The sequence below is a fragment of the Pygocentrus nattereri genome, chromosome 28 (genome assembly GCF_015220715.1).
Source record: "Pygocentrus nattereri isolate fPygNat1 chromosome 28, fPygNat1.pri, whole genome shotgun sequence".
Lineage (NCBI taxonomy): Eukaryota > Metazoa > Chordata > Actinopteri > Characiformes > Serrasalmidae > Pygocentrus > Pygocentrus nattereri.
The window spans coordinates 16732751-16758498 of NC_051238.1; the positions used below are offsets into that span (position 1 = coordinate 16732751).

At 40.8% G+C, this 25748-nt stretch overlaps 1 protein-coding gene across 1 annotated transcript in view; it reads right to left on the minus strand.

Moving 5' to 3' along the window:
- Positions 1-25748, minus strand: part of agbl4 (ATP/GTP binding protein-like 4) — a 495015-nt gene that overhangs the window by 50781 nt on the left and 418486 nt on the right. The window contains exons 7-8 of the mRNA XM_017693529.2: positions 9151-9240; positions 5250-5364 (exon numbers count right to left, since the gene is read on the minus strand). Coding sequence (XP_017549018.1) covers positions 5250-5364; positions 9151-9240 — 205 coding nt within the window. The remainder of the gene's footprint in view (positions 1-5249; positions 5365-9150; positions 9241-25748) is intronic.

A 25748-nucleotide genomic window follows, 5' to 3' on the forward strand; every position in this document is an offset into this window, starting at 1 on the left:
TATAAAAATGACATCAAGGCAAAAAATATATATTGTAAAATGTAACCCAATCAATTTATTGATTAAAGTAATAGATCAGTGAAATTATTCCAAGTGTGGCTGATCTTCAAGACATGTGGTGTCTGGCGTTTTGCTGTCCTGCTGTGAGGCTAGTGTAGCTAACGTGTAACAGACTTTTACAAACTACTCCTTTGAATGCAAAAAAGCTACTATCGAACAAGAGGAATGATTTCTTTTGTTAGGTGAAGCTTTAAGGTGACACCAGCTAGGCTGCCAGGTTCTGTGCTGTCCAGCAGGTCTCTGGCAGCACACTCAGTGCTGCCCTGTTCTCACAGCAGATGCAGGCAGATGGGGGGGACAGAGAGACAGACGGACCCCTGAGCCCCAGCAAGGGCACAAGTAGTATCGAGCTGAGGCAGAGTATCCATGACTTTGAGCGGTACCCAGTGTCAATGTCCCTGCCTGTTGAACCTTACTAATCCCCTAGTCAGCAAAGATTGATCCCACATTCTTGCCTGCTACATCTGAGATCTCTCTCTATTTCCCTTTCTCTCTCTCTCGCTCTCTCTCTCTCTCTCTCTCTCTCTCTCTCTCTCTTTCTCTCTCTATGCAGCCAGACTGCTGAGACAACAAAGGTGCGATGAAGTGTGTGCATGTGCGTGTGTGTGCGTGTGTGTGTTGTGTGTATGTGTATGTGAGAGGGAGAGTGAAAAAGAACAAGGGAAAAAGGGCTGCATCTGTAATTCACTTGGTGCTATTATTGCACTCATCAGTTCTGTCTCATTCACACTGCTGAAAGCCCCTTCAGGGGTCAGCTCCCTGAGACGTGTCGCTTTGGACCCCTGTCAGCACCCCAGAGGGGCCGAATGATCCCAGCCTCTCACACTGCAGTTCTGCAGTACATGCTGATCGACACCAGATGGCAGTCTATGGGAGAATACAGCCGCTGATCAACATTTAGGAAGGCTGCCATTAAAAGGCCCAAATTCTATATTTAACTTTTTTTTAGTCCACTTAATGCAAGGGCGCCCAGTCCTGCTTCTGGAGATCTGTCACCCTGCAGAGTTTAGTCACCCTAATCTAACACATCTGGTAAAAAAAGGTAAAAAAAAGGCTTCCAGGGGCATCTAAATGTTAAAGCTAGGTGTGTTGTATTGGAACTCTCCAGGGTGCTGGATCTGCAGGACCAAGTTTGGGCAGCCATGATTTAATGCATTTTACATGGTCATTTTCCAGTCTCTCTTTATCTATCTCTTAAAATTTTGTTACTGACCTTTAAGGCTGGTCTATGCAACTGGGTTGAAAACTTCAGTCACTACTTTAGGATGCCCATTTACTTTGGAAGGCTACAACGGCAAAGCTCCATATCTTCATCTTCGTCTTCCACAGTAACAACATTCCTTATCACCTCATTGTGAATGGGCTGGCTACACAGGTGTAGGCTAAAGACATATGCAAATGTGTTCATACATAATGTAACATTTACTCCCAAATTCTATGCTGTCCATATATGCAAATGATGTTACACATTTTAAATGTATCATGATTGTGATGTCACAACCATGACAAATTCAAAATGTTTGTTTTTGTAGCTTAGTTTATGGACTGGGAAATAAGCAGTATATGTCAAAACATACATATATCCAACTCATTTATTAAAAAAAAAAGCAAGCCCTTTATGTAAAAGGCAATTGTAGGATAGAGGTAGGTAAGCTGACCCTGGAGACCAAGCTACTATATCCAGAGCAGACACAGGTGTGGTCTTCTGGATACACACACATTCTGCTGCAGACATCTTGTCAAATAGTTGTCAATGTTTCAGTAGATACGACTACAGCTTCTCCTTTTGCTTAAACTGATTATAGTTATTACATTATTATTATTATTATTATTATTATTATTACACCATTTGTTTAAATATCATATTCTGGAGCACACCTTGCTTCCAAACACAGAAGCATACATACACTTTCTAAAGAATAAGATGCACAGAAACCTGAGTTTCACTAACAAACTTCACTAAAAGCTGGGTGTGTCTTCATATATGTTCATTTGTGCGTGCAACTGGGCTGATGTCTTGATATGGGGTATAGGCAGGGGGCATTGATTTGAAGTATCTCTGCAGCAAGAGTCAACAGAGAGAAAGAGAAGAAAAGAAAAGTGCTTAGGTAAAGCCACAGGATCATATTCTAGAAGCATTCGGGCATGGAAGTGGGGAGGAATGGACAATGAGGGGGGCCGACCATTCAGACAGAGACCAATACGTCCCCCTGCAGCGTCAACACACATGTCCAGCAGCATCAGGCTCTGTTCGACACACCTCAACACCATTGCAGCGCCATCACTCTCCACTTCCCACAAATCCATCACTGATGCCAGGGTCCACCAGGCAGATCCCCTATTGTACAACGCAATCACACCATTCTTTCATTAGTTTAGGCTGGAATGTGCAGCCTATGCAAAACGTATGCACTGAACAAATGTTTCTAAGAAGTTCAAGTTCAAGGAGAAACAAAAATGAACAAGGCATGCTAAGGCTTTACATGCATGTGAATCATGTACGTACATTTTGTGCCTAATACATAAATCACATTATAAGAATCAATTTTGAATAGGGCTGGCTCCCAAAATTCAATACCAAACGAGTACCGACTGTAGCATCTCGATACAACTGAGTACTGAAAAGTCTAAAAAACCTGTGTGTGTATATTTTTAATACTGTGCATAAAACACAAATCACAAGGGATTACTGGAGTTTGACTTACAACTGATGCAAATAAAAGAAAAGAAAAAAAAAGTGATCCCTGATGCACAGAAACTCAGAGAGCACACAGCTACCTAGCTAAATATGTGGAGATAGTGGCTTACAAAACAGGTAATATGTCAAATTCGATAAAACACTTGATTACACACAGAATTAATCTCCATCAAGAAAACTGCAGAATTTTCAACTGCATGAAGAACAGCACTATGGTGCAGCTGGAGATGCAAGAATCTAGAACAAAATAACCTAAATAAGTTATATTAAAACCACACGCAGACACCAATGTTTTCAGTGATAAAATATAGTCAAGTAACGGTTTACTGAGCACCATTCTCACTTTGCTAGAGAAAACTACTGCTCATTACTATGACATTTGTCAGCTTTAAAAGCTAGTTAGGATTAAGTTAATGTTTGCATAAAACTAGCACTTATTTGCTAGCTAGCTGGCTACAATACAGCCACTCTATGGACATATCTGTATTGTTGCTATAATTCATGTTCCGTACAGTGGTGCTTGAAAATTTGTGAACCCTTTAGAATTTTCTATATTTCTGCATAAATATGACATAAAACATGATCAGATTTTCACACAAGTCCTACAAGTAGATAAAGAGAACCCAGTTAAACAAATGACACAAAAATGTTCTGTTCTGTACGGAGGAATGGGCTAAAATTCCTCCAAGCCGGTGTGCAGGACTGATCAACAGTTACTGGAAATGTTTAGTTGCAGTTATTGCTGTGCAGGGGGGGTCACACCAGATACTGAAAGCAAAGGTTCACATACTTTTGCCACTCACAAATATGTAATATTGGATAATTTTCCTCAATAAACAAATGACCAAGTATAATATTGTTGTGTCATTTGTTTAACTGGGTTCTCTTTATCTACGTTTAGGACTTCTGATGAAAATCTGATGATGTTTTAGGTCATATTTATGCAGAAATATAGAAAATTCTAAAGGGTTCACAAACTTTCAAGCACCACTGTAGGTTTCATAAATGAGCCCTATTAACTACTTGTATGTTGTATGCAGTGCTAGGGCCAGTTCTACTTGCACTAATGAGAAACAACCCCTTTCATTGTAGCAGAATAGCTAAGGATGTCAGTCTGGAGGAGGGAAGAATGCCACAGAGCAGTAACCAATTTTATTGTTCAAGGATTGCAGCCCTTTTTTCGACTGATGAATCTCCCTGGTTTAGGTAGGATACGCAGGATAGATCATTTGTTTTATCCCTCTAGGATGTACCGATAACAGTGGTTACAATGAAGTGTTTGTGCTTTGTGAATATGTTTTTCTCTGTGTTCTTATTTATTCAGAGAGATGACAAAAGCTTTGAATCCCAAGTATCAGCCCCCATCCAGAGATATGCTGTCAAACACACTAATATCTGCCTGGTATGCAGTAGGAAAAGAAAATCACAGTAATATTTATTCCTTTTTTGTTTTATTTGTTATTATTTGTCATAATTTGTCAAAAAGGTGTCGAAAAGTATTGTTTGGTGTTGATATGGAATTGAAAGAATCATATCAGTATTGGTATCGAACATTTTCAAACAATACCCAGCCCAACTTTTGAATGTGTAATACTTCTTATACTTACCTCTTTAAGCAGACTGCAGTGTGTTGTGTAACATGCTATTCTGCTTGTATTAATTTACTACAGGTATTGCAGGTATAGATTCTGATGAATGCAGGTATGGCTTATTGCTGAGATTATCAGAGGTATCGTTTAAGGGAGGTATAGATTAGTAGTAAGTATAGTTCACTGAGAAATGTGCATAGGAAATATGGATGCAAAAGCAAGAAATGAAAATAAAAACTACTACAAAAAGCCTTTTATGCTTAGATAAGGTGAAGTTACAGATTAGTAGAAGTACAGTTGAATGTAGGTACAGTTGAATGAGTTAATACAGACCTAGATTAATGAAATTATGGAAGTGTAGTTTACTGGAGTTACAGATTAGTAGAAGTATTGTTTAATTCAGATACAGATTTGTAGAAGTGTAGTTCACTACAAGTGTAGATTAGTAGATGTATATATAGTTTACTGCAGGTGTAGGTTTCTAAAAATATAGTATACTACAGGTATAGATTACTAGAAGTATTGTTTACTGCAGGTATAGATTAGTAAAAATATGGGTCACTACTGGTAAGGATCAGTAGAAATACAGTTTACTACAGTTATAAAAGAGTAGTTTCCCTGCAGCTGGCTATAGCTGTAGTTTACTGCAGGTGTAGATTAATAGAGGTATAGTTTACTATAGGTGTAGATTAGTAGAAGGTACAGGTATAGATTAGATGTATATTAATAGAAAGATAGTTTACTGCCGGTTTAGATAAGTAGTAGTATAGTTGAATGCAAGTGTATATTAGTGGAAATATAGTTTATTACAGGTGTAGATTGGTAGAAATATGGTTCACTGTAAGTATAGATCAGAAAGAATATGAATACAGGTATACTTTACAGCAGATGTAGATCCTCACCTGTAGTTTCCCAGGTAGACACCGTCAGGGTTGAGCATGGGCACAATCTTAAAGACCACATGATCACGCAAGACTTGGGCCACAGGGTGCTGGCTGACCAAGAAGTCTATAACACCTACACATACATGCACAAACACACACACAAAGATACACATTTGTTTTTATTCCTTGTCAGGACCAGTCACTTTATTTTGTACATCTTTTACCTTGTTGATCTATTTTGTAGATGTTAAATCAGAGACAAATGTGTAGTCTGCGTAGTTTGTGTTGGTCATCCCCTAGTCCTTCATCTGCGGTCATAGGATGCTGCTCTCTGGACACTGTTGGCTGGATATTTTTGGTTGGTGGACTATTCTAACAGCACTACTGTGTCTGATCCATATGTACCACCACAACACAGACTAACACACCACAACCATGTTAGTGTTACTGCAGTGTTGAGAATGATCCACCACCCAAATAGTACCTGCTCTGTGAGGGTCCATAGTGGTCCTGACCACTGAAGAACAAGGTGAAAGGGACTAACAAAGTATGCAGAGAAACAGATGGACTACAGTCTGTAATTGTAGAACTACAAAGTGCACCTATACAGTAAGTGGAGCTGATAAAATGCACAATGAGAGTAGAAACAAAGAGGTGTACTTAATGAAGTGGCCAGGTGATGTACAACAACAACAATAATAATATTTTATTTATAGAGCACTTTTCATACCGCTCATACTGCTCAAAGTGCTTTATAGACAGGTGATAAAGCTTAACATGAATATCAGAAACTATGAGTATTCATTTCATATAAGACAATAACACAGATCAAATTAAAAAGGTAAATAACAAAGAGATGTATCATTTGAATTAAATGCCAAGTCAAAGAAATATGTTTTCAAATGTTTCTTAAAAGCAAACACTGATCTTGACTGGGTGGTAAAAGGTGGACTTAAGTTCCACAGGTCAGAGGTGTAATAACTGAAAGAGGCCTCTCCTTGTTTTATTTTATGAAAGGTATTTATAGAAGGTCAGCATCTGCTGATCGAAAATCACATATTGGAACATAGACAGACGTTCTCTGAGGTAAGCAGGTGCTCAAATAAAATGAAACATACTTTAGCTTTTTTTCTCTTTCATGAATTTGCATGGATACAAAAACATACAAATGTGTGCATATGCACTAAGTCAGATGTGACTTTGAAAGATGTCCAGAAAACATCTTTAAGTTTGGAGAGGAGAAAACAGACAAAAAAGGCACTTAAAAGGACAGAAAGCAGCATTATAAAATCAGAGAGGAAATCTGAGACATCCATCTCCAGTCAATACAAACAGAATCAAGCAGAGAGGGCAGCTAAAAACAGCAGGACATATAAAGGAGAGAGAGAGACAGAGAGCTTAAATAGAGTTAAGCAGCTAAGAGAGACAGAGGTCATACTAAGTACCTTTGATGAAAGACAGACAGGAAGAGAGAAACATACCATTTATGACAGGGGTGCCTTAAACAGACTAAGTGTTGACAAAGAGAAGGTGAGGTGATGGGCGGCGGCGGGGGTGGGGAGTGGTGGGGAGTGGTGGGGGTGGGGGGTGGCGCTGGTGGGGTCAATGGTGGCGGTCACTCGCTGTCTTTCCATTTGCCCTGTAGTGAGTGGCAATAATTGACAGGTAAACAAGAGACAAGAGGCATAGAGACAGAGCGAGTGATAGAGAGAGGGAGTGAGATAGAGTGTGAGAGAGAGAATGGGAGAGAGAGATGACCCCATGCCTCTCCTCCTCCTGATGCCCATTCTGTCCTGCTCATTACTGCTAATGGAGGCATAACAAGCTCTCTAATTGAGTCAATGTGGCACGGAGGAGAGAGAGGTGGGGGGGGGGACAACTGCGAGAGAGCGAGAGCAAGAGAGAGAGAGAGCGAGAGAGAGAGAGAGCGAGAGAGAGAGAGCGAGAGAGAGAGAGCGAGAGAGAGAGAGAGCGAGAGAAAGAGAGAGAGCGAGAGAGAGCGAGAGAGAGAGAGAGAGAGAGAGAGAGAGAGAGAGAGAGAGTGAGAGGGATGAGGCCACACCAGTGTGCCATCTAATTGCTCGGACTTCCTGGATTTATTCATGCACATCTGCGTGGCGGTGTGTGTGTGTGTGTGTGTCTGAAAGTCACATTGAGGTGGCGAGGCAGGTGGCTCGAAAGCATTATCGTGGCCAAACTACTGTTAACCATGACAGCCCTCTCTGAAATTACCACACTCCTTAACTTCCTAATTACCCACACAGAAATCTCTAAAGGCGCAGAGACTTTAGCCTTTAAAACCTGTCCCTCTTGTATTTACAAGAACACTGTTTAACACTGTGTAATTACATTCCCTTACAAAAGAAAGTGGTGCTGAATATCTGTATTTTGAAAACTGCAGTTTGTTCCACTGCTGACACCTATGCAGCTTTTTCTGGTGATACCTATATATCAACAGTAGAACAAAGTACAGTTTTCAAAATACTTTTATGTCTGTGCTGTCATAATATCTTCAAAATCTTTACAGGAGAAGGAAAGTTTCTCAACTTGTACTTTTTCCAAGTCTTCTAGGGCCATTTCTGTTGCTCGTACGTGATCAAATGTAGACACAATGTAAAGTGTAGGTGGCATTTTTTACAAAAAAAGTAAACAACAACAAAAAAGTTTCAAACTTTGGAAATGCCAGCCACGTTTTCCTCTTTTATGAATTATTGTATTTGCTGTGGATTGACATGCACATTTACAATACTTGGCAGACAATCTTATCCAGAACATGTTAGGTGAATGCAGCATTAGGAGTCTTGCCAGTGATTCTTATTGGTACAGTGTTGTGCATTTGCCCAGGCAGGAAATCAAACTCTAGTCTACCACAGCCTGCCAGAAAGACACCTCAACGCAGCCCCCTCACTCAATGAGAGGACCAATGTTTTTATATAAACACAAGTTGAGACCTGAAAGTTGAGACCTTTTTCTGAAAGGCATCTAAAAGCAGACAGCAGTGATTTGCAAATCCACTTTGACCTGTGTTTAAGCAAAAAAGTACAAAGATATTGACAATTTATCGTATCCACTTTATTTTATTTTTTATTTAAGACCAGGAACATTGTGAAAAAACAACTTAAACAGGTGAAGCACACATGATTGATATGAGTGTATAAGCATCATCCAGGACAGGCCTAGTCTTTTATGAGTAAGGATGGGTTGAGGTTCACCACTTTGCTATACAATGCATTAGCAAAAAATCCAGCACTTTAATAATAACATTCCTCAGCAACCAACTGCAAAGACTTTTGGCATTTCACCCTCTACAGTTCATATCAACAAAAGACTACCTAGAGAAAAGCAAAAATCACAACAGAGACGTCACTGCATTAAAAACCAGAATTAGGACTTATTATCTAGTACCTACTATGTAACTAACGTACAAATGTAAGATATGTAGTTCTGAATGTGAGGAATTGAAACAGAGACTTACAAACAGACAAATGATGCTGGCTGAAATTTTTAGCATGGCAATTCAGTAAAGAGTTTTTATAAGAAACTGAATGTTTTGTGTGTTATGCTTCTATGTGAAAACTGCAGTTTTGGAACAGAATGGTGATGAATGGGGTATTGCTGTAATTGTTAGGGGGCAGCTCAGGTGTGTGTGTGTGTGTGCTGTTATGAGGCCAGTACACCATACTGCAGCTCTCAGAGGATTTAAGAGTGACTGCTAAAAGTCAGTCCGCCTGAAATCCCCTCCGAACCCCCAAAGCCATTGGCCATCGATCCAGCCCAGCACTGACCCTCAGGAGACAGAGAGCCGCAGATTAAACAGCCAGGCCTGATAGAAGAAAATGATACTGACCGCAGCCAGCAACTACCTGTGTGTATGTGTTTGCATGTATGTGTGTGTGTAGGGCAGGAGAAAAGGTCTTACCCTGACAGATGAAGGAAGCAGGTGATTCTCCAGGGTGAACACGTGCTGTGAGGAAAACCACACGCTTCTCTCGCTCTGGGTTCAGGTGGGCTGAAACATACGCACAAACACACACACGCACACAGAAAGTTTAGTCTCAGCAGGTCTCTGCATCTTTGTGTGTGTGTGTGTGTGTGTGTGTATGTGTGGTCATGGGTATGTGTATCCCCTGAGGCAGGAGATAACTGCACGCTGCAGTCATGCAGCAGGAGAGTCAGTGTGACTGGATCAAACTGATAGGAAATGTCATTCCTAATGGAGCCTTAAACTGGAAGACAAAAGACAAAACTGCAACATCATTGCTAATAGGAACAGCTAATAAAGTCACAGACTTCTTCAGGCCCTAGGATCCAGGAGAGCGGAAAACACAGCATCCAAGTGCAGGATAATCAGTTTCGGGCTGATCCTGAAATCTTGATAAGTAAAATATATCTTGTTAAACCCTTAAATTGCAAGGGCCTGTTTGCGTACGTCATGAGTACAGGGACAAAGATATGTACACGCTAATGCCTGACCCCTATGAACAATATATAGGAATAGGAAGAGGAATATACTGATAATCTTCTAATATATTTATATACTAATGACTGCACTAAAACCTACAATAATCCTACTATTATGCTAATCTTCCTGCTGCATTCACAAACCCACGCTGTATTGCCATACAGTCATAGCCATGTGAAAACATAACTGCAACTTAATCACAAACCATAAGGGTCTGTATGTGGATACACACTTAAATATGTCACTCTACTCAACTACACAGCTTAAATATCACTTTTATAGTAGCTATAGTATAGTGGTATAATATAGTATAGTAGTATAGTATTCATCTAGTAGCAAAATCATTGACTGAGCAATCCTGGAGTTTTAAGCATTAACGTCTTCATTTTAAACAGGGAGAACTGTATTAGGAGAGAACAGCACTATGTCTGTCTCAAGTGACACATGATTCAAGGGAAGAGACAGAGAGAACACAGTGTCTTCCCATTCCATGTCCCTGTCACACCAAGGACAAGCATCTTCTCTAACGCCCACAAATTAAATTCCAGGCAGCCCTCACACTCTGGACGCAGTAATGACCGGCAGATCTCTTGCTCACTGTCCCTGCTTCTGTGTCCTGATTGTCACCATGCCAGTATATATTATACATGAGGGCAATAAAGTAATGAAGTTATAATCAAAATGAAAATTTTCTTTATGTTAATAATGCACTTTAAGATATCATGAGAAAAAAGATTATGGCACTCTGGTCCTCGATATGGTATTAGCAGCAAATGCTTGAACTTTGCACACCTTCATTATTGGAATGTTATGTGCCTTTTGCTCACTAGATGGAAAGAGATGTCTAGCCATTCACTCACAACAGAGTGAAAGCTAGTTCATTTGAATACCTAGTTAGTAAGTTTTCAGTATATCTGAACAAGAGGGCTCTGTGGCAAAAGAGGTGGCATGTCCACTGTAAGACAATTAGGAGAGTCAGATTCAACTGTCTATGCACTGGCCCTATCATCAGGAGTGCGTGAGTTCCATTCCTGGTGATGCTACAGCCATCCATTGCCGGGAGTCCAAGAGTGTACAAATGGCCTTACTCTCTTTGGTTGTGTAAGTAATCTCTCTCTTTCTCTCCTCATCACTTGATGCTAGCAAGCACAGGTCTCTGTTAGCTGATGTAACAGAATTGGTGGTTAGTGTTCTCCTCCAAGCATGTTCAGGTATCCAGTGACAATGGCAGTTCAAAAGAATGCAATGGCTGACTTTACATCATTTGGAGGAAGCCTGTGTTTGCCTTCATCTTCCTAACACTGGTGGTATCATGTGACTAAAGGAGTCCTAACTAGTGTGTGGAATTTTAAACTTTTATTATAAAATTGGGAAAAACAAAAGAAAATGGTCAGCATCAAAAGACAGGGAAAAATATACTGTGAAAAGATTTTTGGGCACATTGCCCACCCAACTGTATGTGATACATCTGAGTGCATAAAATAAATCAGTTGTCTTTGGGAGTAGAGCCAGTTGTACAGTCAATATGGAACACCATTCAGGCCAATAAAGCAGTAGGGGGTGGATGAATAGGAGCAGATGCTGGACATAAAGCCGTCTTTAAAACACTGATATGCATCCACCTGTGCCGAGGCGAGCTTATTCTTCTAGCCTTCATGGTGGGAATTCATCACCCAGTTACAATCATCACACTTATCAGCTATAGGATGGGCCAGGGAAACAAGACCTCAAAGACCTTCACTTCCAATGCAAATGGCACAATCACATGGCTAGTAACACAATGGTTACCTTCATTCATGACATCCCTAAATCCCAATGCACTCACCCCCGCACACACACACAGGAGCCTTAGACAAAGGCTTTATCACATCCGCAGACATGCTAAACTACAGATCCGACTCTCTGTCTCCTATTCAGTATGGATGATTACATTTGGAACAGGAATAATATTTCAGAATGAAAAATACATGTCAGCGGACACACATGCTGCATGCCTCTAACAAAGGCAGTGTGTGTGTTAATGTATCTTGAGACAAACTGTAGAATGAAAAAGTGACTGAGCCCCGCCCACTTCACACACACACACATGCTGACTCTCACATTATTCAAACACGTTCACACACACACACACACACGCATGTGAAAACTCACATGCTACAGGGATTGACACCCTGGCAGTCTGAAGAACGGCTGTGGTCAGGTCAACTCACAAAGAATTTCTGTTCAGTCCATGACCTGACCGTGAATGAAACATTAAAATGCCCACATGCATTATTCAACAAGCTTCCTGAATAATGTACACATATATCAGGAGCTGTAAAAACAAGCGTGGCCTAATCCATTATGCCAGAGGCGCCTTGGGCTCCTAAGGGATGGGCAAGGAGGTCTGCAGGGAGACTGGGGGTGCTAGGCTCTGATCAGAGATCATCTATAGGATAGTTACTCCTGAGGTAAACTGCCATGGACCAAAGCCAAAGGAAATGTTTCATACCCGCAGTGATAATGAATTGTAGCCATCTTCGAAAGAAGTGAGTCTTAACTGCTGATAATCAAAAACTTTACCTTTACCTTGAATGCAATCAATCAGCCAAAACATGCTTGGTGTCTGAATAAAAACATAGGCAAAAAATAGTAGCAGATATCATTTGACAGAATGGATTTCTTAAAACCACTTGATTTTAACCAAGGAAGTGTCGTGGATAAACAGATAAAGCAAAGATTGAACCATTTAAAATTAGTGTTTTAATTTTAACCCACTGATTATTAAACACGTTTATTGCAAGTGCTTTATAGAATTCCACATGCCATCAAAAGGCAAAGATAAAGCGAGCATCGAGATTCTTGTTCAAATTTTCCTGTTCCACTTTAAATGGTACAGCTGTTACATTGTAATGCCTCAAGCACCATTGAAGGTGGAACAGGAAAATTCAAATAAGAAGCTCATGAATGAGAATCTTCTGCCTCAGAAAAAAAATCAAACAGAGACATTTTACAACAAACTATTCCATTTTTGTAGAAAGGTTTTCATTTATATTATATTTTTAGCCTATACTTGTACATCAGCATATACTGAGACATGTTTGCAGCCAAGATGGTAAAACGGACATAAAATGTTGTGGCTCCCAAAGTGGTTTGAGTTTTGTTGCAAGGACAAAATGGCTCTTCTTGATATTTGGGTAGCCAACCCCTGAGCTAGGACAATGGGGCTAGCCAAGGCACATGAAGTCAGCCACCATATCTATTTTGAACTGCTGCTAATTTAGCATTATTGGGTTGGCCAGCATTGTGCTAAGTGATGTAGGGAGAGGGAGGGCTGTCCTGCTCACCTGCATAGAGTGAGGTCGATTATGCTGTCTTAGACTCCCATCTATGAATGGCTATGGCATCACTGAAGATTAAGCTTGTGATATCATGATGATGAGGCCACTTCTTAGACAGGTGTGCCATTTTTGCATATTGTTATAAATAAAACTATATCATACTGTGTCAGAAAAGCAAATTTGATATTACTTAACAACTACACAATCTGAGACAAGCATTTGATGGTTTAATCAGTTTGCATAACGCTCAAATGTAATAAGCGCCCATTACTTGTTAGCCACGTAGCTCCAGTGGAAAAAACTAAAGACACCAAACACGTCTTTGCTGATTGATTACATTCAGGATAAGGGGGGACATTGTACCAAATCACTTTAAATCACAAACACACACTCATACACATGTATTCATTCCTTTGCACATAGACACACTTATATGCAAACCTGGATGGGACAGGTTTAGCTTGAATGGTTAGTCAATAATACATCATGTTTGCTGTACTGTTTGGCTACCCTCCTCTCTCCATGTCCTAAATGACTCCAGCGATAATGCAGCTCATTGCTATGTACACGAGCCTAATATCTTATTGATCCTGGCCGAGTGTGCTCAGCAGTGGCAAATGCTAATTACCAAGATGCAACACACACACACACACACACACACACACACACACACACTGGCTCAATTTTCTCAGGGCCCTGAAAAACACGAGCGTGTCAGCAATGCCAGAACCTTAAATACAAACCATTATTCCATTTTTAAAGGAAAAATGAAAACAGAGCCCCCTTCCCCCTTCTCTATCTGCCCTTCACCGAGATGAATGGCTTTGCCATTGAGGAGTCCCGGTGGAGAGGCCTGGTCCGTTTGCTTGCGTTTTTTTATTTTCGCCCGCTCACTTGCCTGTGAAATTCCATTGCTTCTAAATTACACCTTGGACCTAACCCACCGGGACGGGCCCATGGATGTAAAACAATGAAACGATAGCCGTGAAGGAGCTGGAGGCAAGAGCTATGCTCACACACAGCAGTGATGGAGGCAATCCTGTGCCTGTGATCGTGCGCTATGGCCGCAGACCAATCCCCCTGCAGTAAAACTAACAGTGTGAGAAAGTTTGCCACAAGCTCTCTGGCACCCTTCCATTTACTGGCTTTTTGAAAATAAAGCCCTGCTAGATATGTTGAATGTTAATTTGCCTGTACGTGTTATCTGAGAGTTTTCCGCAGGGCAGCTAGCTTAGCGGTTTGCTCTTTATCTCTCCACACTGCTGCGGCCCTGCATCTCTCTCTCTCTCGCTCTACCTCAGGCTCTCTCTCCATCTTTTTCTGTCATAGGTGCAGTCCTGCTGATCCACCAGCAGCACAATCCACAGTCCAGTCTGAAGGCTGAAGTGGCAGTGCATGACCTGCAGGTGGAGCTGGAGATCAGCAGGGGGCTCTAGCGGCCCACTGTTTACCTCCCACGGCCTGCCGAAGGAGGAGAAGAAAAAAAAGCTCTTATAAAACAAGACAAATGTGCTTCAAAGGCCAGCTGAGGGTTTTTTTTTTTTTTTTTTTTGCTGCTTCAGTGGTTTTGTTACACTCTGTTTTGCTTTAGCATCCGACAGACAATGTGATGCCTTAATGTATGGATTTTCTACCCCATCCAATACCTCCCAATCTCTCTCTCTCTCTCTCTCTCTCTCTCTCCTTCCCTCATGGATCTGAGATGAAAAAAGGTGTGGTCCGAGTTATAAAGCACTAGCGAAGTGGTGTGTCCATGCTATGTGGAAGACACACGCTCCCAATTAGGCCGTAAAGCAGTGGTCACGGGCCGACTCCTCTGAAGGGACTCCTATCTAGCCTTGCTCTATATATCCCCACTCTTTAATGGTGCTATATAGAAGTGATAGCCCTGGGAATCCCTCCTAGCAGATTACTCTGCAGAGAGGCTCCTACAGGCTCCAAATCATCAGAGAGGTCAACAACCCTGTTACTCCTGCTCAGATAAGGAGCTCCCTGCTTCCATTAGGGAAGAAATGAAAGTCCAGGAGGGACAGGTTAACGGGTGGAGAGAGGGAGAGAGAGAGAGAGAGAGAGAGAGAGATGGCGAGGGAGAGAAAGGAAAGATTTATGCCCACATCCTTGGCGGAGAGACTGCCAGCTCAGCATATTTCTCACCTGAGAGTGCCACACTCGCCACATTACCCTCCACCGAGAAATAAAAAATTAAAAACACGTCATATTACGATGGGCTCTGATAAATATGTAAATTGCATCAAAAGAAGGGAGAGAAAAGCCTTTGACAAACAGCAGAAATCTAATGGATTCTGAAGGTTACCCAGATTGTGCTGCTCAGCTTTCCTGTAGCAGCCCGCCTTGCCACTTTTAATTCAGGCCGATAAGACATGAAAAGGTCTCTGACGTAACACAATTACTGGGGATCTGGGAGGGAGCTGGATCCAGAACAGGCCAGATTCAGCAGAAACGGCACCTTTCCTCCATTCAGCCCCGCTTTTAGAAGTTTGATTAGGTCGGCTAAACTGCCAGCTCATTTTAACAAGCCAGACTGTGCTTATTAATGATAAGGAACTTTGTCCCTGGGCACAAGTCAGGTGAGACTTTTTTCTGAAATCCAATCTCCTCTGTGACAACTAAAATATGGATGATTTGTATCATACAACTCAGTGGTCCACCCCTGTCCTGCAGCACCCCTGCCTTTCAAACTTGGGTGTTATTGCTACTCTACAGCATATTTTCCAACTAATCAGCTAACATTAGCTGGCTAACATTCTCTTCCTGAAGTGTTTCAGGGCTAGAAAAACATTGAAAAGGTGCAGGAATGATAACCAACTTCGAACATAATATACAACACCAAATCCAAAAAAAGCTGTGACAGTAGTGTAGAATGTTGAAGAAATGCTTTTGCATTTTGAGTTTTGGTTATTTTTTCTTCAGCATCTATTCATGGGGTTATTACATTTATTATGTTAAGGACTCTTACTGTGGAGGGTGTAGCTAGTTTCAACCAAAAGTTATGTTTGTAGTAGGTCTTACATCCACCAGTTTGCGAATTTTGAAAATGCACAAAATAAAACCAGATAATAAAATAAAAAAAAAAACCCAACATATTGCAGAAAGAGTTTCATGCTAAGACAAGGCAAAAAAGTTACAATGTTGCTAAAGCTGGCATGCATAAAGGGTTATGAAAAAATGCAAGGTGGTGTTGGGGTGGCACATGGAATTCAGCTCTCATTAGGTGGGCCAATGCTAATCCTGCCCAGTGCTGTGAGTCAGACATAGAGTAGTGAACAAATTGCTAGTAAAGAGAAAACTCTGCTTATGTACAGTGTAGCTGTGGTCAACAGCTGGATAATAAAGCACCACAACTTGTGTGAAAGCTGTGTCTCTTTTAATAGTAGTGAATGTTACAGTATGTGAAATACTGATAAATACAGAAAACAGTGAATAGTAAATTAAGTTTGACCTGTTATAAACTGACAGCTGCACAAAAACACAACATGTTCCAAAAGCTTGGGACATGAGCATGTTTACCACTGTGTTACATCAACTTTCCTTTCAATACAACAAACATTTGGGCATATTTTGAGCCTAATAAGACACACATTTTAACTGGAGACTGGTCTGGACTGCAGGCGGGCTAGTCTAGCACCTGCACTCTTTGATCATACAGTGCAGAATGTTGCTTGGTGGTTACGTTAAAAAAATCATGGACATCCCTGAAAAAGACGACATCTAGAAGGCATGTACCATGACAGGCACTGGCTTCTGAACTTTATGCTAGTAACAATATGGATTGTCTTGTACTTGTTTTTGGCCCAGAAAACCTGCTATGCATTATTTCCATGAACAATTCGATGATTGCTGACATTCATCACAGAAGCAAACAGAGAGTGCCTGAATAATTTGATGATATTATGTACTGCATAGGGTAAACACCTAACCCAACTTTTTTGGAACATGTTGCAGGAATCAATTTTAAAAAGACTGTATATTTTAAACCTGCTCACTAAGCTCTAATTTAACTTAGCCAAAACACTGCCGTCCCAAACACCACAGAAAAGGCATTCAATGTGAATGTGGCTTGGGAACTCACTCACATACTACACACATGTAGCAGTCTAAAGTTTCCCCAGTAGGGAGATACATTTGTTAATCTTGAGTTTTGAAGAAGACAAGAAAATGATTTTTGGATATATCATGATCCTAGCTGGAAATGATGATGAATTTGCCATCATGCTAATGTTAAAACAATCTGATCTATCTTAACAGTGTGACCAGGTGTGGTGTTATTTCAAAAACTATTAGTTTGACAGAAAAGTTGTGTGCTACAACTTTGGCATTTTTGCTAAAGTTCTGTAAAGTTTGTCCAACTTTAGAACAGAACATACAGTGGGTTGCAAAAGTATTCATACCCCTTGAACTTTTCCATATTTTGTCACATTACAACCACAAACATAAATATATTTCACTGGAATTTAATGTGAAAGACCAACACAAAGTGGTATACAATTGTGAAGTGGAAAGAAAATTATACATGAATCAAAACATTTTTTACAAATAAAAAACTAATAAGTGCGACGTGCAAAAGTATTCAGCCCCCTTTTCCCTGAGTGCAACCAATTGCATTCAGAAGTTGCCTGATGACTGCTAATGACTCAAAAGGGTCCACCTGTGTGTAATCTAATCTCAGTACAAATACAGCTGCTCCGTGACGGCCTCAGATGTTGGTTAAGAGAATATTGGGGAGCAAACAGCATCATGAAGTCCAAAGAACACACCAGACAGGTTAGGAATATGGTTTTGGAGAAGTTTAAAGCAGGCTTAGGTTATAAAAAGATTTCCCAAGCTTTGAACATCTCACGGAGCACTGTTCAATCCATCATCCGGAAATGGAAAGAGTATGGCACCACAGTAAACCTGCCAAGACAAGGCCGTCCACCTAAACTTACAGGCCGAACAAGGAGATCACTGATCAGAGAGGCAGCCAAGAGGCCCATGGTGACTCTGGATGAAATGCAGAGAGCCACAGCTCAGGTGGGGGAAACTGTCCACAGGACAACAATTAGTCGTGCACTACACAAATGTGGTCTTTATGGAAGAGTGGCAAGGAGAAAGCCATTGTTAAAAGAAAACCATAAGAAGTCCCGTTTGCAGTTTGCCAGAAGCCATGTTGAGGACACAGCAAACATGTGGAAGAAGGTGCTTTGGTCAGACGAGACCAAAATAGAACTTTTTGGCCACAATGCAAAACGCTATGCGTGGCGGAGAAATAACACTGCACATCACTCTGAAAACACCATCCCCACTGTCAAATATGGTGGTGGCAGCATCATGCTCTGGGGGTGCTTCTCTTCAGCAGGGACCGGGAAGTTGGTCAAAGTTGATGGGAAGATGGATGGAGCCAAATACAGGGCAATCTTGGAAGAAAACCTGTTGGAGTCAGCAAAAGATTTGAGACTGGGGCGGAGGTTCACCTTCCAGCAGGACAACGACCCTAAACATAAAGCCAGAGCTACAATGGAGTGGTTTAAAAAAAAGAATATTCATGTGTTAGAATGGCCCAGTCAGAGTCCAGACCTAAACCCAATTGAGAATTTGTGGCAAGATCTCAAAACTGCTGTTCACAAACGCTCTCCATCCAATCTGACTGAGCTTGAGCTGTTTTGCAAGGAGCAATGGGCAAGAATTTCAGTCACTAGATGTGCAAAGCTGGTGGAGACATACCCTAAAAGACTTGCAGCTGTAATTGCAGCAAAAGGTGGCTCCACAAAGTATTGACTCAGGGGGGCTGAATACTTATGCACGTCGCACTTATTAGTTTTTTATTTGTAAAAAATGTTTTGATTCATGTATAATTTTCTTTCCACTTCACAATTGTATACCACTTTGTGTTGGTCTTTCACATTAAATTCCAGTGAAATATATTTATGTTTGTGGTTGTAATGTGACAAAATATGGAAAAGTTCAAGGGGTATGAATACTTTTGCAACCCACTGTATGTGTGAGTGGAGCATGAAAAGGTCAATTAGCTAGTGAATTTAAAAAGAAGAGAAAATACAAGGGAGAGGATCCAAGCTTGACCTATTACACCATGTACAGACCTCATTGCTGCTTCTCCCCTATACTCTTGGCTATGTGATGTTCTGTTTTAGAGGCCTGTGAGTAGGCAAGGCACTCCTTTCATGCTGTAGTAACTTAGCTTCAGTTCACAGTGATGGTAGCGTGACATGCTAGCTGGCGTGTGCGTCATAGTGGGCGACACGGAGCAGCTGTAAATTGTCACTAGTGTTAAATTTATACAGGACCTTGGGATGAGACACAGTCTGCTGCACACACTATACACACTATTGAGCCTGGAAAGCCATCAAATTCCCTCTCTCTCTCTCTCTCTCTCTCTCTCTCTCTCTCTCTCTCTCTCTCTCTCTCTCTCTCTCTCTCCCTCTCTCTCTCTCTCTCTCTCTCTCTACCTCCCTCTCTCTCTACCTCCCTCTCTCTCTCTCTCAGTTCCTCAAGGGCACAGAAAGAGCTTTAAAAGCAATAGAGCTTACGGTTCTGTTTTGCTGCCCGTGAAAAGGTCGAGCCAAGACGCCAAGGCACTGGCAGATGGGTTTGTAGAGCTCCTTCCACTCTCTATTTTCAGACTGACCATGCAGTCATGGAGAAGCCACGGCAACAGCACCTTTAAGACAACGTCAAACAGCACTTCAGCTACCGAGGACTATGCTCTTAACCCTAACTCTGGTCTTCAATATGCAGTCTCTCACTATTCAAATAGTGGTCATCTGATAGAAAGGACCCTTGGGAATTTGTAAAATGAATTCAAAGGTGCAGTGTGTAGGATTTAGGGGAGGTCTATCAGCAGAATGTAGTACACAAAACCATGTTTTTATTAGGGTATAATCACCTGTAACTACGAATCATTGTGTTTTATATAATGAACATTTCATGTTTGCATAAGAAGCAGGGCACCATGTTGTGCTGCCACTTTTCTAAAGTAGCCCAGAATGTACAAACCAAACACTGGCTCTAGACAGTACCTATTGCATTTTTACATTTGAAGTGGCAGCTTTAATTTGGTGCCAGCACTGGTTGGAAGATGCAGAAAGAAGTAGAATCAGTGGGTGCTCAAAGTGCTGGATAACTATTTTGTGCTATGAGCACCCAAATTTTAGCTATTGGAGAATCATCTTTATTATTTAGCATCATATGTATAATCCTCCATCATCATAGAATTATACTTATTATTTATTTTAGGGGGGAATCACCATTGCCAAAGAAGTGAAAACATGACAGCCAGCAAGGGTTTAACTACACACTTGGAAAGGGAGGGGTTGGTATGCAATCTGCAATCTTCTCACTAGACCCATAATGTCTGTGCAACATTCACACCATCTTCTAAGCTGCTTATCCTTCTGGGTCACAGAGAGCTTATTATCAGAAACCAACAAAACTACTAATGATTCTGTGAAGCTACAAAGACTTGGTAAGTTTCTGTTTATCTAAGTTTTAAAATGTGACAATTGAGAGCTAACAGTCATATCTGACAATTCACAGTAGACATCTGATAGTCAATGTTTAATGTTTTAAAATACAAAATTATATTAATAAATACAATGTAGCATTCCAATATAACTGCCTGTCAAAAATGTTCCTTAAAATTAGTATCAGTAATAGGGGTGCAACGATTAACTGACTTAGTCAATTAAAATTAACGACCAAGTTAGTTGCCAACTAATTTTATAGTTGATTGGTGACATCATCATGTGTGTTTGTCGTGCTAACTAGGAAGGTTTTGAGATTAATGCTAACTGGAGTTTACCAATGTGTGATGGAAGCCTTGAGAAAAAGTGTGGGAGCATTTTACGCTAAACTCAGAAAAAAGGCTGTCAGTTGTGTGTTTTGTAAATCCAGTCTTAGCTGGCTATGGGAGCACGTGTTGGAGACCTTGAATAGGAAACACACCGGCTCACTGGATAATGACGATTCGTCTCAGTAGAAGAGTTGTGTTACCGAGCTTATATTAACATTAAAAGTTGTCCTAATTCATGTTACATTATATTCCGAAATGCATGTTCTCTGTTATCGCCAGTGGAGCTGGAAGGAAGATAACGTTTACAGTTTACAAACGTCTAAATAACGTTTACAGTTCTAAACACTGCATCGTTGTCCTAACGTTGAAGCCACAGGTGTGCTTGAATGCATCAAATGTAGGAAAACGTTTCCAAACAGTTGCATCAGTTTTGTGTTTGCCTTGAATTCTCCACAAACGTTCGCCAACTCTCACCAACAGTTTCTTGAAGTTGTTCTTTGCGAACATACAGGGCAGCTGGACGAAGGTTTAGCATTGAAATAAAATGTTTTAAATAAAATTGCTCAAATTTTCTGTTCATAGAGAACAAATTTTGCCACAAACATTTGCCACCGCTGCTGCATTTGAATGCAACTCACATTTAATGGCTGGAGATCCTGTTGCTCATAGATATACATACAGAGACATCATGTTGTGTTCAGCTGGGCATGTCAACAGCGCCGCCATTTAGGGGCGGTCAGCATTGCTGCTGGAGTACGTTCAGTTCCATTAAAGAGCTACAGTTTAAGAGAGGTTCTATCCAAAATGATACTATTTCAAGAATGTTGGTGTGACTAAGGGAACTGATTAAGTTTTATTACATTTTACTGCTACTGCTTTGGACATCCTAGATTTGTGACAGGAACAAATGTTTTATTTACCATTTGTATTAACAGAAAAGCTCATTAAAATTCAGTGAATTTTTCATTAAGGTATTCATCTTTATTGTCTTCATTGCTAGTCAGCAAATGCATAAAACAACCCTTAAGCTAAATTTAAATGCTAAAAGCTATATAAAAGTTATTTGATAAACAAGTGATTCATAATCCAAATAAACAATCATTCATTTTAATAATTGATAGATTATCCAATTATCAAAATAGTCACTTGTTGCAGAGCTAATCAGTAACAATCAAAAACTTGATCCCACTTTATTTAAAACTTGATCCCACTTTTATTTTATTATATTTAGTGCCCTAAGATTCTTCACAAATTATCTACTATAGATAAACAAGCTAGAGAAACTCAGTTGATTATCAACAGGATTAGGTTTAGATTCTGGGTTAAAGTTAAGGTTAGGTTTACAGCTGTTTTTATAGAATATATATCATTCAACTTCAGTAGCATTTATTAGTTCTCTAGCTGAATTGTTAAAGAGAAGGTGAACATCTACAGAGCATCTACAATGGACTCCAAACGTTCCACCAAACATTCACTTTGGTCAGACCCTGTTTGGAATCTCAGCGGAATGGTCATATCCTCTTCCATCATGTGCCTTTCCTTCCAGGTGACCCAACTGCTGGGCAGATAAAAGGCTCACAGCAGCTGACAGTGACCTGTGGCTGACACAATGTTGACCAAGGATAGAGGCATGAGCAAGGTGACACTCAGGGAGGAGAGAAAAGAAAAATATCAAACTGGGACAAGTAGGCGTGTTTCTCTCTCTCTCTGTCTCTCTTTCTTGCTTGCTCTCTCTCTCCTGATAAGAGGTGGCTGGAGTGGGCAATCAGCAGCCAAGATTTGGGGGCAGCGGGTTGCACGGCATGAGAAGTGACCAGCAAAGAGGATTAGAATAGCACGTTGTGACACTCATATCAGAGAAGCGAGTGAGAGACACAAGAGCCTTCAGAGTGCAACATGTAAATATAACCCCGGCCCCTCTTAAGCCCTGCCAACAGCTCGGGGATAAAAGCACTGAGCACAGGGTGATTAGAGATCGATCTGCTACAATCAAAACCCGACTCTCTCTCTTCTTTCTCCCTGTCTCCCTTTCAAATGTCACTTCCTCTGCTACTTTCGACCTCAATTGTCATGACTATCGTCCTTGAAGAGAAGAAATCTCTCTATTTTGCAAAGACAAGAGTGAAAAACAGGAAAAGAAAGAGAGATATGGAGTGAGAGAGAGGGGGGGGGTAAAGGGGGGAAATGGAGAACAGAGAGAAAGATTGAGAAGGAAAAAACAAATGAGAGGAGAGAGGGAAAGAAAAAGAAATTGAGATATTGAGAAAGAAAGGGACTGAGAGGAGACAGAAAAGTAGGAAAGAGGGAGAGGAGGGAGAGAAAGAGAAAGACAGAAAAGGAGGAAAGGAGAGAGAGGGTGAAAGTTACTTCTTTTTCTTAGTAAGTACTAAACACAACAAAACAAAGGAACTGCGAATTCTGTTACTATGAGAAAGAGCCTCTCTGCAATGAGACTTTATATCAGTATGTGAAGGTGAAACCACTGATGATGCTTCTTAAGGACGTTTATGATGATGAATTATTTGGACAGTCTTGTTGGCCAAATCTGGCAAAGCATCTTTCCAAAGTCGTCTGAAATCAACTGACAAATTCAATACAGTCTTTCTCTCTCGCTTCTTCTTTTTCTTCTCTGCTTTTAACATATGAGCTCACTAAGATGACAGATCTTGTGAAACTGAGACTGAAAAAAAAAACAGAACAAAGAGCTGCCTCTTGACATTAAGTGCAAGAACAAGAAAGACAGAGAGAGAGAGAGAGACAGAGAGACAGAGAGAAAGAGATTCTGTTATGCTTGGAGCCCTTTTGCCAGATTACTTGTCTTGGCAAACACAGCAGAGGAGGCTGCCTTCGATTTGGCAGCATTGGTCATAGTTCCTTCCTCAAAACTCTGACTTCTGCCTCCTTCCCCTTTCAAAAAACGTACTGAGAAGAAAAGAGAGCAGAAGAAAGACGAGGCCCATCTGGGCACTGTATGATACAGAATCAGAGACAGGCAATAACAGCTCTTTTTTTCTTGTTTTTGAAGACTGCACCACTGAACTTTAGGGCTGTCTTGCTTGAAAGGACATGTTACAAATAAGAGCAAAAGAAAAGGAGAAATGATTTCCCTGGGATATACCCCCCTCTGAGAGGGCCTATTCTAGTGTGAATGTGGGGGCAGGCGTGGGTTGAGGGTGGGGGTCGGTGGGATCGGTGGGAGATTGCTGCATCTGTGGAAACAAGCCTGGGACCTGCAAGCACCAAGCATGCAAAAAGACCGTGCTAACCTGATGCTGCGTTTACACATTGATGAACGCAAATGCATCACCGCGCCTCAGTTGGATGCATGTGGTTATTAAGAGGAAATCCCTGAGAAAGGGTTTCAGCACGCTACTTGCGAAACAAAATTCTCGAGGGCCTTTGCAAGCTTACAAGCTCACATACTTTCTACGGTTTCATGTTGACTGACATGGATGCTCCACTAATGCAGGTGACGCCATGACATTTTATAAGCTCCATGACTAGTATAAAATGATTCCATCACAGTTCTAACTATTGCAACATGCAAGTCCAGAATGCTGCCACTGTTTAAGGTGAAATGGGAAGATTTCAACAAGAAGCTGGCAAATACAAAGCCAACTTCAGCATCATCCTTTTGTAAACCTAAATATAAGATGACCTATATGTTTTGGTGCTTACTAACACTTAACACCTTAGACTTAGGAAGTATTCACTGTTTATTTAACAAACGCACATTATTTAATAAATGTCTGTCAAAGTGCTTAGCATACTTCTTGTGAAACAAAGTTGTCCACTTTTGTTTCATGGCACACATCTTTTGTTACCAACAAATCACAGGCTTTATTGTGTAGCATCTTTGTCCACAGAGTTCACCAAGCTGCCGTGTGTGCGACACGGTAAACAAAGCCTCTGCGTGACGTCTGTGGTTGGTTGTTTTCTCCGCAATTACATCATATTGTTTGCTGAAACCAGCTGAACGTCGTCTCCACAAGTATGCTTAGGCCTTTAGTTGATATTTATGTAAGAAATGCTTTTAGTTAAAACCATTTTTTTGCATAAAGATGAGGATCTAGATCGTTCATCACCATTTGCAGTCAACAAGTTGGTTTATTATTATACGACCAATCGTTTTCCTGCTTGTATTTTACATTTGGGAGGTAAAGAGTTGATTTTCAATATATTGTATTAGCTTTTGTTGTTGGTCTTCTGTGTTGCATAGGAAGAGTTGAAGTGCGGAACTAACGTTTCATGCCTTAAGCTGGTTAGATGCATCACATTGGCCAGATTCATTTGAAAAGTACGATGTTCAAATCTACTCTCCTTTTCAATGCACCACGTACCCCAACCTTGACTAGCCAGACCCATCATGTACCACACGGCCACATCTGATGTGCCAAAGCCATGTATATGCACGGTGAGGGTGAAGCCCTTCCAGAAATGCAGGTGCAGGTGGAGAGAGAGAGAGAGAGAGAGAGAGAGAGAGAGAGAGAGAGAGAGAGAGAGAGAGAGAGAGCACAATACACATAATCCTCACACATTTGCTCGTCTAATATCTGCAGGCTTGAATCTTTTTTCAGTGTTTAAAAGTCTCTTCTGAGAGTGAAGTTCATGAAGTTGTTTTTCCTTGTTCATTGCTCCTGTTGTGATGCTTTAGCAATACTGTACTTCAGTTATGCTAATAAAGCTACTCTGAATTGAAAATTGAACTCAGTTGAGAGAGCAAAGAGGTTTAGAGAGAGAACGACGAGGGAGAGAAAGAGGGAGCAAAAGAGAAAGAGACAGCAAAAGAAAAGTAAAAAAGGGTAAACAGAAAAAGAGAGTAAAGAGGCAGAGACAGATTTAGAGAGAGTAAGGGGAAAAGAGAGGGTGCATGTAAGAGCAAAGAGAGTTAGAGAAAGAAAGTTAAAAAAGAAGAGAGAAAAAAACAG